At 52.8% G+C, this 12917-nt stretch overlaps 1 protein-coding gene across 9 annotated transcripts in view; it reads right to left on the bottom strand.

The window, feature by feature from the left end:
- Positions 1-7229: 7229 nt before the first annotated feature.
- The window catches only part of TLE3 (TLE family member 3, transcriptional corepressor), a 33959-nt gene continuing 28271 nt past the window's right edge, over positions 7230-12917 (bottom strand). For all 9 annotated transcript variants that reach the window (XM_059714512.1, XM_059714515.1, XM_059714511.1 and 6 more), the window contains exons 18-20: positions 11220-11370; positions 10536-10612; positions 7230-10084 (exon numbers count right to left, since the gene is read on the bottom strand). In XM_059714512.1, coding sequence (XP_059570495.1) covers positions 9977-10084; positions 10536-10612; positions 11220-11370 — 336 coding nt within the window. In that variant the 3' untranslated portion in view covers positions 7230-9976. The remainder of the gene's footprint in view (positions 10085-10535; positions 10613-11219; positions 11371-12917) is intronic.

The following is a 12917-nucleotide window of genomic DNA, read 5'->3' as shown; positions in this document are numbered from 1 at the left end:
GGCTTAGAGTTTATAAAAACAAAAAAAAACCCCAAACTGGACAGACTGTGGTCAGCCCAAGCTGCTATTTTTCAACCCCATCCAAATGAGAGACGAGTTGGAACAAACTCAGGGAAAGTGGGACGGTTATTAAAAAAAAACAACAACCCACATAGCTCTGCCATACACATCAAAAAGCAATTTTTTTTTGTTGCCCTGTTGAAACGCCGCTGGGTGTGAGGGACGTACGGTCTCGCTGCCCTGTGCCCAGCTCAGGGTCGCAGGACACCCCATGGAAGATGCAGCCCTGCTTGCTCGGTTGGTTTTCCAGAGAAAAATGTCCCTTTGCTGAAGAAGTCGCGGCTGCTTTTTGTGTTGTTGGGGTTTTTTTTGGACCGCAAGAGCCTTACAAACAGATGTGGGATGCTGTAGCGGAGATGCTTGGAAGGTAGCCGGTGTTTGGAGGCTGGACGCTAACCAGATTTTCCTGATCGGGGACCTCGATAAGACCATACGAACCAGCATGTGTCGGATCAGACCCTAGACACAGATTAAAAGCTCCTCTCGCTCGGCTCCACGCGGGAAGTGCAGAAGCTGGCAGTCCCCTATGTCACAGGGCGGCACAGAGCAAATGCTGAACAAGGGAGTGAGCTATGACCAGGGTTTTTCCCCCTGTTCCTCTCCCACTTGCAGCCTCCAGCACTGAAGATCGAGCAGTGGCATGCCTAGCTCCTGTGCTCAACGGCTACCGATGCCCCTTTCCTCCAGGAATTTGCCCCTTATGCATATATTGGGATGAGCCCAGGCCTGGATGCTTGCTTTGGAAGCTGCCATCTTCCTCTTCAGCTGGGAAAACCAGTAAGGAGGTGAAAGGGGTATAAAAATGAGGCAGGCGTGCCTGCCGGCACTGGCAAAGATGCTGGGAGGAGAGCGTGGATCCCCAGTCACCTGCCTAGACCAGCCTCACGTGGCAAAGACAAGTGTTTAAAATATGGCATCTGTCTGGGGCAGGGGTAGTCACACCCCAAGTACCCCTTCCCACAGGTCAGAGGCTGCCTGGGGGTTGCTCTCCCATTGAAGAGCCTCTCCAAAGCCTTTGCAAGTGAGCCAACACGTGCCGAAGGTGCGAGCAGCTGGCGGTGTGCATTCGTCCGCATCACCTGTTACATGCGTGCACGCACATGCACACACCAAATCTAACTATGCATAATAAGAAGAGGCAGTCAAGGAGACCGCTGCGATAAGACGCAGGTCAAAGCAGCCATAGGTGCATCTCTACGGCCCCCTCCCTAAGGGGGTAGGAGTGACGTTTCAGGGGACTTTCTACTGGGTGTAAGTCACATGCGTTATTAGCTGTTTCTGCCTTTGCCCACTGGGATTCCCCTGAAGTGCCCGCGTCGGGGCGCGGAGAGGCGATAAACATCTCGGCGCAGACACCATGAGTACTGTTTTATCTTTGCCATTTGAAGTGATGACACCCTTCAACCAAATAAACAAAGCAACGAGGAGGGGCATGTTGTTAGATGAAGTGTCTAACGAACAGACTACTCCCTGCCACATTACAGACAATGGCAATGCACAATCATTCATTATAACTCAATTACAGTAATTAAAACTGGTGGGCTGCAGCGGCAGAACAGATGAAGGGAGCGGTGCCAACAAAATTTACACTCTGTGTCATCAGCTAGAGATAACAGCAGCTGATGGTATCCCAGAGCCGCCTCCTGCCATCTGTTCGGAGAGCCTGGGAGGGGAGGATGGCATTAGGTGCCACAGCAACTGAGCGGATGGTGGATAAAAGGGGTAGGAAAGGGCTTGCGGCACTGCCTTGACGCGGCGCTCGTACACGACCGGCAGGCGTTTGCCTGGGCGGCGGAGGCGCCGGTGCTGGGACTGTGCTAGGCGGCGAGATCCTGGTGCCCATCAAGCACCAATAAACATCGGGCTAATTGCTGCGGTTGGCTGCACGTGCCAATGCAGTCCGAGATGCTTGCAAGGGGCTGGTGATAGGAGAGGGAAGCCTTTCTCCTGACGTCCAGCCCAGGGCAGTGGGGACGGATGGGTCATGATGGTACTAGCTGCCTGTGTCAGGCCTTGGGATGTAGGGAGCCCTGACACAAGTGGCAGCTGGGTCCCAGGGCTCCCCATGCCAGAGGGGCTGCTACATGCGGCCATAGGGCCCACGTGTGACCTGGGACATGTCTGGAAGATAATCTCATCAAGGAGGGGATTGTTGGCAAAGATCTGACACAATCATGACATCTGTGTGTTGGAAACTGAGCAAAGAAGGGTCCTGGACTTTAAGCACAAAACAACTCCTGTGCCTGAGGAAGGGGCTTTGTCCCCAAAAGCTTGCAAAGAAGAATTTTTCCAACTATTTTAGTTGGCCTAATAAAAGATACCGAATTTACTCAAAGGACCTTGTCTGCCTTTGTCCTTCGACCAACACAGCTACAACCAACACCCTTGGGAGATCATCTAGCCCTGGGGGAGCACCCGGGCCCCTGCCACCTTCTCCCAGCAGGGAGGTGGTTGAAGACACGCAGGAGGCCAAGCTCGTCCCAGTCACAACCATTAGCATCCCCTGGAGCTGCCACATTGATGTAGCCTCAAGTGCTGGGCCCGGCTGCAGCAGTGCGAGCAGCCCCACCAGGGATGGTGGGGTCGGGGTCAGGGTCGGGGCAGCCCTCGGTGCCCATTGCCAGGAGCTGCCCCACACACGTGCTCCTGCTTTCAGCTGTCGGGGCGGCTCCCTGCTCCAGGCTCACACGCGGTGGGCATCTCCCTGCTGTGTTTTCATGCCTGACCCTGGACCAGTCCAAGCTGTGGTTGTCCTAAGAGCTTGAGCAGTGCGGTGAGCAGTTAGACCAAGGGTTAGATAGGGTCAGTTAGATAGGGTCTAGCCACAGCCCTATCTGCTCCAACAGGGACGAAGTGCAATGAAGCTAATGGGCTGGCTCAGAGTGGCACGGCTCAGGGGTGTCGCACACCAGTTGTCTGGACCCCAGATCACGCACCACCAGCCCCAGGGGTAGATGCTCCAGCCAGCAAGTTGGGGCTGCCCATAGGGGCAGCCAGCACCTGGACATGGGTATGTATGTAAGAGCAAAAGAGATACACACACACACACACACACACACACACACACACACCTGGAGAGTGTGTGTGTGTGTGTGTGTAAGCAAGATGCAAGACAGACACACATACTACTAGTGAAATGAGAAAAAGAAAGTGAGTGCACGTGTGCCCATGTGCATGTGCTCCAGCTCCCACCCAGCCTGCCTGCTTGGCTGGCACCGGTGGGGCACGGGCACCCTGCAGAGGTAGGCATTTCCATAGAGCCATGGCTGCTGCACCACCTCCACGGCTTCAAGCCACCTGCCCTGCAGCACAGGTCCCCCCGCGCCCACAGCCTGCTCAGGCCACCCCACCCTGCTGGGCAAGGCTGTAACACAGGAGCCTGGGCCTCCTGGGTGGCCTCTTGTAGGAGGATTAACATCCAGCCCAGGCCTTGTTGTTGTTTTCATTTTACCTCCATCTAATGACCTTTGTCTCGGTGCTGGGCCCTAACGACTATAATTTGATAATTACTGGGTGTGTGGAATGCAAGTATGCCTGCTGTCCCAGCCCAGCCGGCCGGTTGTCAGGGCAGGGCAGCACGGTGCACCCTGCGGCCTTGCCCCTGTCTGCGTATCAATGCTGCCCCGTACTCCGGGTCCCTGCACTCCCGCCTGCGCTGTGTCACACAACCTCGTGCCAACACGTGGCCAGGCACAGGCCAGGACTAGGACATCGCCCAGGAACCAGCAGTGCTGCGCTCAGGATGTTCACAGCAGCAATTCAATGCTCAGCAGCTGCCAGCATCAACCAGTGTGTGTGTGTGTGTGTGTGTGTGTGTGTGTGTGTGTGTGTGTTCGTGCATGCACACATGCATGTGAATGTCTGCATGTGCATGTTTGCAGGCCTGCTCACTTAAGCGTGTGAGTGGGTGTGTGTGTGTGTGTGTGCGCGCACTAACACATTGCAGCTTTACAGGCCTGCTTCCTTAAGAATGCAGGTGTTCATGTGTGCACACATGCATGTGTGCATGCATCAGTGTGTGCACACAAATATATACATGTGTGCATTGCTTGTGTGTGTGTGTGTGTGCGCGCGCGCGCATGCACTTGCACACAGAGGTTCCTCCTCTTGCCGGGGTGAAAGAACGAGTTATCAACAAAGGGCAGACAAGAAAAGGAAAAAAATGAAATACAATACCAATAAAATGAACCGAAGGGCTATGTTCCCCAAGGACAGACTGAGTGCCCTTCGGCTTAGCATTATCCACACCCTCCTCCTTCCCGACAGTGGCTCCAGCGAGCGCTAGCTTTCCGGGCTCAGCCGCCTGGGGCTGCGCGCACCGCCTAAACAACTGAACAGCTGACGTGCGGGATGCCGGCTCCTGCCCCAGCCCTGGGACGGTGGGGTAAGGGCAGCCGTGAGCCAGCACCAAAGCTGGATGGCACACCCATAGGCCATGAGACTGCTGAGTCTGCTGTCGTGCATCTAAAATTCTTTATCTATTGAATCAGCTAAAGGCAACGTGGCATAGTTTTACCTTATGCTTCCAATAACCGGTGCCTGTCGGTCTGGTCTCGGTTTTCCCCACAGCGGCGTGGACAGTCCTGTATTTATGAAGCCCCCAGGGGCTAACTTAGCAGTACCCGCGGTGCATTTCCCCCCACCCCGTGCACACCTGCACCTTCCCCCTCCCTTGCACAACCAAGCCGAGTGAACAGGACCCACCCCAACATTAAGTGCATTTCCTAGCACAGCCCTGCAATGGCAAGGGCACCCACTTCCACATCACTCGTCAAGCCTGCATCGTGCCCAGAGGTGCAATGCAAGGCAACAAGCCATAGTAGGCTAGCCATGGTAGCCATTAGCGCACCAGTGTCTACTGGACCCTTGTCATCCATCCCATTGCCGACCCAAGATCTTATTTTTCCTTTGGCCCCAGCACGCTTCGCTTCGCCTCCAAAGAGCTGCTTTAACCAGAGCATTATTAGCACTTCTATAATGGACCTGCCAGACTGAAGCATGACAGTCTCCATGGAGGACCTCAATGAAGCAACCACGCAACAGGCTTCAGCCGTGCAGCCCCCAGGCCTTTAAAACAAGCGGAAACTCAACTGGCCGGCGTCACGTCTACCGCGGCATCACGCGCACCGGGGCCACGTGAGGCTTCCCCATGCTGGGGTCTGCTGAGGCCTTGTCAAGAGCAGGAGGGGGCTTTATGGGCTCTCACTGCAGCATCAGCCTGTGTCTGAATGAAAACGCACCTTTAAAACTCGCCCTTACACACAATTAAATACAACAATTCAATTTAAGAAAAGAAAGCCGGCGTGCACAGGTTGGAAAGCCGAGCTGCAGCTCAGCCCCCCGCAGAGCTTGCACAAGGGAAGGGGACGGCTGGTGTTCGTAAACGTGACCTCCCTTTCTCATCAGCACCTTCAGAAAGGTTATCGTCAAGGCAAATTAATTGCAAAGGGCGGCAGATCGTCAGGACCAGAGAAAGGGCAGAAGACACGGCTGCTGCATAGGAAGAGCTACGGCCAGCCCGGGCCTGCCTGGTTGAGCTTATACAAACATTTTCATTCCTGCTCGTTCCCTTCTTCCACGTTTTTTATTTTACAACAAAGGGTTTCTCACAATTTTTATCTTTTAATGGTCCCACACGGAAGTGCCTCAGTCCAGGCCGCTTAAAAAAAAAAAAAAGGAAAGCAGCTTTAAATGCACTCATCACCATTTACCGCCGTACATTATCGGCGAGCCAAGCCGTTAGAGTGCTGTTCCTGCTTTTTATTTCTCCCTCGCAGCAGGCTCTGTCATGTTCAATACATCACTGGGGAAACCCCTGTAGGATGTTACATATGTCCTAGTGCAAGGGAAGTGCTTTGTCTCTGTCAGGGGTGGCCTGCTCGGAAAGCAGTGGCACGCTCAACGTCTGCGTTGCATGCAAGACCGAGCCCCTGCCAACCCCTCGTGAAACGGGGGTGCAACAAGGTTCCCCCTATGCGCTGCCGGCGGTGCCCGAAGACTCCCTCTCCCCGCACGGGGCATGGCTCCACTTGAACAGGGGCTTTGCTCACCAACCTTGCTCAGGGTGCAACAGAGCCTGTATCAGTTGGCCCTTCTCTTCCAGGCCCACGAGCCACTTTTTGCTTTCAGCCACTTTCAGCTTAATTATAGATCCAATGGGTACGGGGAGCAAACAGGAGCTCACGGTAGCTCAGCCCACGTTCGTGCCAATGCAACACCTGCCTTGAGCTCCTGTCTTGCACAGGTGAGTGTTGCCACGTGCCCTGCAGACATTGGCATTCGTGTCCTAGGGTCACCGAACCCTAATATTGAACCCTGTGCTCGGTCTCCACCAAGCGCGTGGTTACAGCGATCCACGGTACTTCTCCACTCGCTTTGTCTGCAGGTAGGAAGAGGTGTTCAATGCCAGGCTGAACTTGCCCAGCGGTAGCAGCAAACCCGGCACAGAATCGCCTGGCTCGGGCGTGTGGAATCAGCCACATTACAAACATCTGGTCACAGGGGAAAAAAGGCAGAAGTAAAACGCTGGTGGTGGCACTTCGGTGCCTAATTTAGCTGCTCTAATAGCTTCTGCTTTTGCGGGGTTTACAGCCGACTTCCCGCAGACGTGGTTTCCATGTCTGCGTGCCAAGCTGTCGCACCCACTACCCGCAAAGTCACCTTGGGAGACGGAAAATAATCCACAAGTCTGCAGAGACCAGGAGCCCATCAGGAGGCGTTGGGAGCCGACAGCATGCTCTTCACCTTGGCTGGGTGCTTGCCCACAAGCCCAAAGGGTGTTCGCCGCCAGCTGCCATGTGAACTGAGCACCTCTCTGCCGTGCTCGAACGGGACGGGGCTAAGTCACACAATGCCATGTCTCCATCGGCACGCGGGCACGCCATCTCTCCACCGGCACACCATGTCTCCATCGGCACACGGGCACACCATGTCTCCATCGGCACACGGGCACGCCATCTCTCCACAGCACACCATGTCTCCATCGGCACACGGGCACGCCATCTCTCCGTCGGCACCCGGGGCCCGCTTCCAAGCGTCCGCAAGCCTCATCCTGAACAGCAGTTTTCCAGGCTCCGCAGCCCCGAGCAGAAACCAGAGCTGCCAAAGCCCGACCTGCTGGTGCCAAAAGGGCCAGGCACGTTCCCACAAGAACAACGATGGGCAGCCGGTTTGCTTGTTTGCTTTTATTAACAACTCAGTGCAGGGTTTTCATAGACCAAATGCTTTATAGACACTTTGCTTTCATTTGCACTTCATTACATTTAAGTTTTTATTCTTTTTATTCCCCGCCCCCCACCCCACCCTCATTTTTGTCTCTCTTTTTTTTCCCCCTCTTTTTAATACAAAACCAGTTGTCGGTATTAACAGCTGTACATACTCTGCTACATACTTTGGTGTAATGTTGAGACCGGATGACTTGGTAAACCCCTCCGCCGACCCAGCGCCAGGCAGGGCTTGGCTTTTTTTTTTTTTTTTTTTTTTTTTTTTTTTTTTTACCTTTTGCTTTATTTATGTATTTTTTAGAAAAGCACCAGCGTGCAACCAAGAAACTGCTCGGGACATCTGCGCGTGAGTGGGAGCTCCCCCATTGCAAAGTTCACAGCCATCTGAACCTGTGCCATCCCCGGCACGTTAGTCAGCTGGGGTGGGTTACTACTCTGAAAAATGACTGCAAAAAGGGTATTTGTGGGACCCCCATGGGGGCTGTTTCTCATGGGCTTCTGCATGCATGTTTAAACCTAGGAGATTATATACCACCCACAACCATTTCAGACCGGATGCCCAGGAAGGCTCCTGGGGGCGAGTCTAGGGTGGGAAGCATCACAAATCCCCGGCTGATATGGCAGTCTCTACTGCAGCCCTGAGTGCCGACTGGAAAAAGTTCTTCCCATGCAAACCCGGCCACGGCTCAGCGTTGTGTTGAAAAGCTGGTTATTCAAAGCAGCCAGGTCAGCGCAGAGCCAGAAGCAGTCAAACGCTGCAGTCATTAAACTAAGCAGCTCTGACTGCATCCGCACATCCACTGGGGATGGTGTTGGTTTCACAGTCATTTTTCTTGACATAACCGCCCTCCAAAAAACACAAAACCGAACCCAACAATACAGGTTTTCCTAGGCCGGCGCTTTTCCAAATACATCATGCACACGGTAAATCAAGGCCCAAGCTTTCGTGCTACAGAGCGAGGGTCTCAGAGTCACAGGCGCCTATTTCCCAGTCAGGTCAGGTGCATGCTTTTGCCTTTGAGGTTTCCCTCATTTGAGTCTTGAGCAAAAAAACCCCATCACATCTTAAACACCGAAAAGAAAATCCCATACAATTGATTTTCACCTCTCGTCTACTCCATCCCAAACCACTGCCACAGCTGGAGGGTACCGCGGAGAACTTGGGATACTGCCTTGATGCTGAACATGCATCCAAGAACAGAAAGGTAAAGAGCATCTCTACATTATCATCCTTTTGTATTATCAATGCATTTAAAACAGGTAGTTTTTTTTTCTTCTTCTTTCTTCACCTTAACCCTAATTATTTTTTGACCAGATTAAAATCAAAAAATTAAAAAATAATCCATAAAAATGTAGTATAAAAATTCTCTTCTGTATGCTACAATACAGGGTGAGCACATCTGCTACACAAATACTTTTTATTTTCCATTATTTATTCATTTTTACCCTTTAGTACAAAACGCTGAAACGCAGGCCTGTGTGGGGATGGGTTTTGCTTCGTTGAAACCTATACGCCAGAAGTCACAAGACCGTAAAAGCCACAGAGCCCTACCGGAGACAGCCCCCCACCCCTTCCCCCACCACACACAAACCCTACCGGTTAGTAAACTTTAAAAAAAAAAAAAAAAAAAAAAAAAATGTATTTTAAAGGTTATCAATTCTAATTTTTTTACTTTCATTTGAATACAAAACACTTAAGTTGCTATTATCTTTCATGGCTCCCTGAGCTGTTTTTTTTTTTGTTTTTTTTGTTTTTACTATGCTTTCTTTGAAATTATTCCTCGTTGTTTATGTCCAAAGATCAAGAAGGGCTTGAGCAGAAGCATTGCAGAAGGTGGACTTCCCGTTTTCTTCAAACATATGAGCACAAAAAAAAAAAAAATCCATATAAAAACGTGATTGTTTTTGCTGATGTCACATCAGTAGCTGAAGATCTGACCAATTTGACTTCAGTCCGTACAGTGTTCAAACATGGGACTAACACGCTGGACAATTCACATATACAACAGTAGGAACAACTTCACCAGTGGACATCTTTGCTCAACCTGGTTACAAGCTGCATGTCAAAGAAGTGCCCCAAATGGGGAGGTGAGGGCTGGGAGGGGATGGGGGGAGAAGGGGAACTTTGCCACCACCAAACCATCAGTGGAATACAATTACAGCAGACAAAAAAAAAAAATTAAAAAAAAAAATACACAACTAGTGTACCAGGAGGATTCCCCCACCCTTCCGATTCTAGGTACGAGTCCTTTATTTACACTTTTCACAAGTCTTATGCAGCGTGCACCAAAAAAGAAAAAAAAAAAAAAAGTCACGATAAAAAATAAGTCCTTTATAGTGCCACCAAAGCGCAGACAAAAGAACCAAAAAAAATAAAAAATAAAATAAAGGGGTGGGGGTGGGGAAAACCAAGCCCCCAAACCAAACCAGAATCTCTTTAGGGCTCTGATGTGTGCATCTTTGCAGGCCTTCAAAGCAATCCATACATCATCAGTCCCTCCGTAGTATAGACCCGGCCTTAAATGCATCCTCTCCAAGGCTTCGGGGACCCGCGGTACACCGCCCAGCAGAAAACAATGTCTCAACGCATGGCTGGTCGGCTTTCATTTCCCCTCCATCCTTCAGAGCCTCGCCATTGTGTTGTCAGGCTGCAGCCTGATCTTCGGAGTTGACAGCCCCGTTAAAATCCGTGTTTAATAGATGACCTCATAGACTGTGGCCTTCTTGTCACCAGAGCCTGTTACAATGTATTTGTCATCTGCTGAAATGTCACAACTCAAGACAGATGAGGATTCTTTCGACTGTGGGGGGGAGGAACGAATAAATAGACAAAAACAAAAACAAAAAAATCAGTTTGGTGTCTCGGTGCTGTTGCAACCGCATTTGAGTAAGCGGAAAAGCTTGGTGGCGACAGCGGCGCTGTTATTTATAAGCCAGCTGGGATAAATGGCCTGTTCTAGAGGCACCCAACGGACGTTGGCTTGCTGGTGGCCGACGTTCGCCGACTTCGGACCGAGGTGTTGGGTGCGTTTTAAACAGAAGGCATTAGACGCCACCCCTGACATCCTTTCCTCCCCCCGGCAGCATCACCGCTGCCTGATGAAGAGCGAAAGCATCCATCAGCCCCATTTCTCCTAGCTGGGGAGGTGCCCAGGTAGCTTCCTCACCGCGAGGATGGTGCAAAGCCTCCAGCTGGGAGATGCCCGAGCTATTCCCAACCCCACCCTGGTCCAAAGCGGAGCAGCCCCTTACCTGGAAGATGCTGGCCCCATAGGGAGTTCTCCAGGCATTGAGCAGGTTGTCTTTCCCCGTACTCACAAACCATTTACCTAGACACACAAATGGGGGATCACTTTCTCTCCAGCCACCGACAACAGGGCAGCCACAAGCTTGGTTCCTCTCCCAAAGAAAAAAAGACAGCTCGCAGAGCAAAGCCCCCTGACCGGCCCGTCTGCTCCCGAGGGGGACGTGGGAGACGGATCCGGGAGCAGCCGGCGAGGTCAGACGGCCCCACCTTTGGCTTCTGCACGAGCCAGCTCTGATAAACGAACAGTAACCGGCGGTGAAAGGATGTGCCGTGACCCCGGCCTGTGCTTACGCCTCATTGCCTCTGCTGTCTGCCGAAGGATGCCGGCGAACAAAGGGCTGTTTTGTCAGCGGCAGTGCTTTTCCATCCGCCGATTCAATAACATTGACACCGACATATCCCGGCCCCTCGCTCTGCCCGACAGGACCCGGGTCGCTTTTGAGGACAGTGCCAAAGAGAAACCCCCAGGGCTGGTGAGATCCCCCCGCCCCCCCACCTCCCTCCATGGCCTTTGCTGACAAGCTTTCCCTCTGCTCTGACAGTGCGTTGATTAAATGCAGTTTTCTGCCACGCCATTTAGCGCTTCACGCCGGCTCCCTCGACAAGGGAGCGACCCGGCGGGGACTTACCACAGTAGGCGAATTTCAGCGACAGGACGCAGCTCTCGTGCAGGTGCAGCTGGTACTTGTCCGGCTTGGTGTGGTGCAGCACCTCCACGTTGCTGCTTTCCATGCCCACCGCCAGCCACTCCCCGGTTGGGCAGTAGCCCAGCGAGAAGATCTGAAGGAAGGCGCAGAAGGTCGTTAGAGCCTGGGAGTCAACCTCCGCGCCGGCCAAACGGCCGTGCCAAAAAAGCCTAGGGACCAGAGCTATTGATTTACCCCGGCAGCAGGTGCCACAAGGCAGAAGCAATGCAAGATTCCCACCTGGGCTGGGCTTATGATGCAAAGTCAGACTTTGGCTGAGAAAGGCAACAAGAGTGAGACTAACACCTATCGCGGTCACAGCAAGGGCTGGTGTCCAGGCACCCCCGACCCCCAAAATGCTTCCCCAAGGCCACAACGCTCTGTTGGCAATGACTCTGAGCTCCACTGGTCCCTAAAAAGCCTCCACTTATAAAATCAGAGCCATCTGGCTGGTAGAGCTGGCGACGTTACATCTAGAGTGACCTGGACAAATTGGAGGATTGGGCCAAAGAAATCTCATGAGGTTCAGCAAGGATGAGTGCAAAGTCCTGCACTTGGGACAGAACAATCCCCTGCACCGGTGCAGGCTGGGGTGACGGGCTGGGCAGCAGATCTGCAGGAAAGCACCTGGGGGGGACAGGGGACAATGAACTGGATGGGAGCCGGCAGTGTGCTACCGGCATCCTGGGCTGCATCAGTAGGAGCGGTGCCAGCAGATGGAGGGCAGTGGTCCTTCCCCTCTATTCAGCACTGGGGAGGCCACATCTGGAGTCCTGTGTCCAGTTGTGGGCCCCACTACAGAAAGGATGTGGACACATTGGAGAGAGTCCAGCGGAGGGCAATGAAAGTGGCTGTGGGGCTGGGGGACAGGACTGGTGAGGAGGGGGAGGGAACTGGGCTGATTGAGTCTGCAGAAGAGAAGACCGAGGGGGATTGAATAGCAGCCTTCACCTCCCTGCAGGGGGGCTGCAAAGAGGATGGAGCTGGGCTGGTCTCAGTGGGGGCAGATACAGGACAAGGAGCAATGGGCTCAAGCTGCAGCAAGGGAAGTTGAGGTTGGATAGTAGGAAAAACTCCCTCACGAGGAATGTAGTAAAGCACCGGAACAGGTTGCCCAGAGAGGTGGTGCAGTCTCCATTCTTGGCGGTTTAAGACCCGGGTAGACAAAGCCTTGGCTGGGATGATGTAGTTGGAGCTGGTCCTGCTTTGAGCAGGGGGTTGGATTAAATCCTCCTGAGGTCCCTTCCAACCCTTATTTTCTACGAGTCTATGATCTAGCCCAGCCCCCAACAGGGTCATCCCGGTCTAAACTATCCCAGCCACATCTGTCCAACCTTCTCTTAAACATTTTGGAAACAAACCCTCTCATACAACTGCCAGGCACAATGCCCAAGACATCCAAACACCCTTGAACTTGCCACAGGTCAAGCAGGGGGACAAGGGCTCTGGCTGTATCAAGCAGCATCCAGCCCCGGGCTGGCTGGTGCCCGAGAGATGCCATCCAATACACAAACACAGACCGTGCAGCGAACGCCAGCATGTGCCAATGATGCCACCTGACACTGAGCACTGCCGAGATCCACCTTCTTCCAAGATCAACCCTCCTCCAGGAAATAACCCGCTCTCAGATGCCCCAGCAAA

The sequence above is a fragment of the Alligator mississippiensis genome, chromosome 11 (genome assembly GCF_030867095.1).
Source record: "Alligator mississippiensis isolate rAllMis1 chromosome 11, rAllMis1, whole genome shotgun sequence".
In the NCBI taxonomy this organism is placed as follows: Eukaryota; Metazoa; Chordata; order Crocodylia; family Alligatoridae; genus Alligator; species Alligator mississippiensis.
The sequence above is the reverse complement of the archived record's forward strand: the minus strand, read 5'-3'. Positions and strand labels throughout refer to the sequence as shown.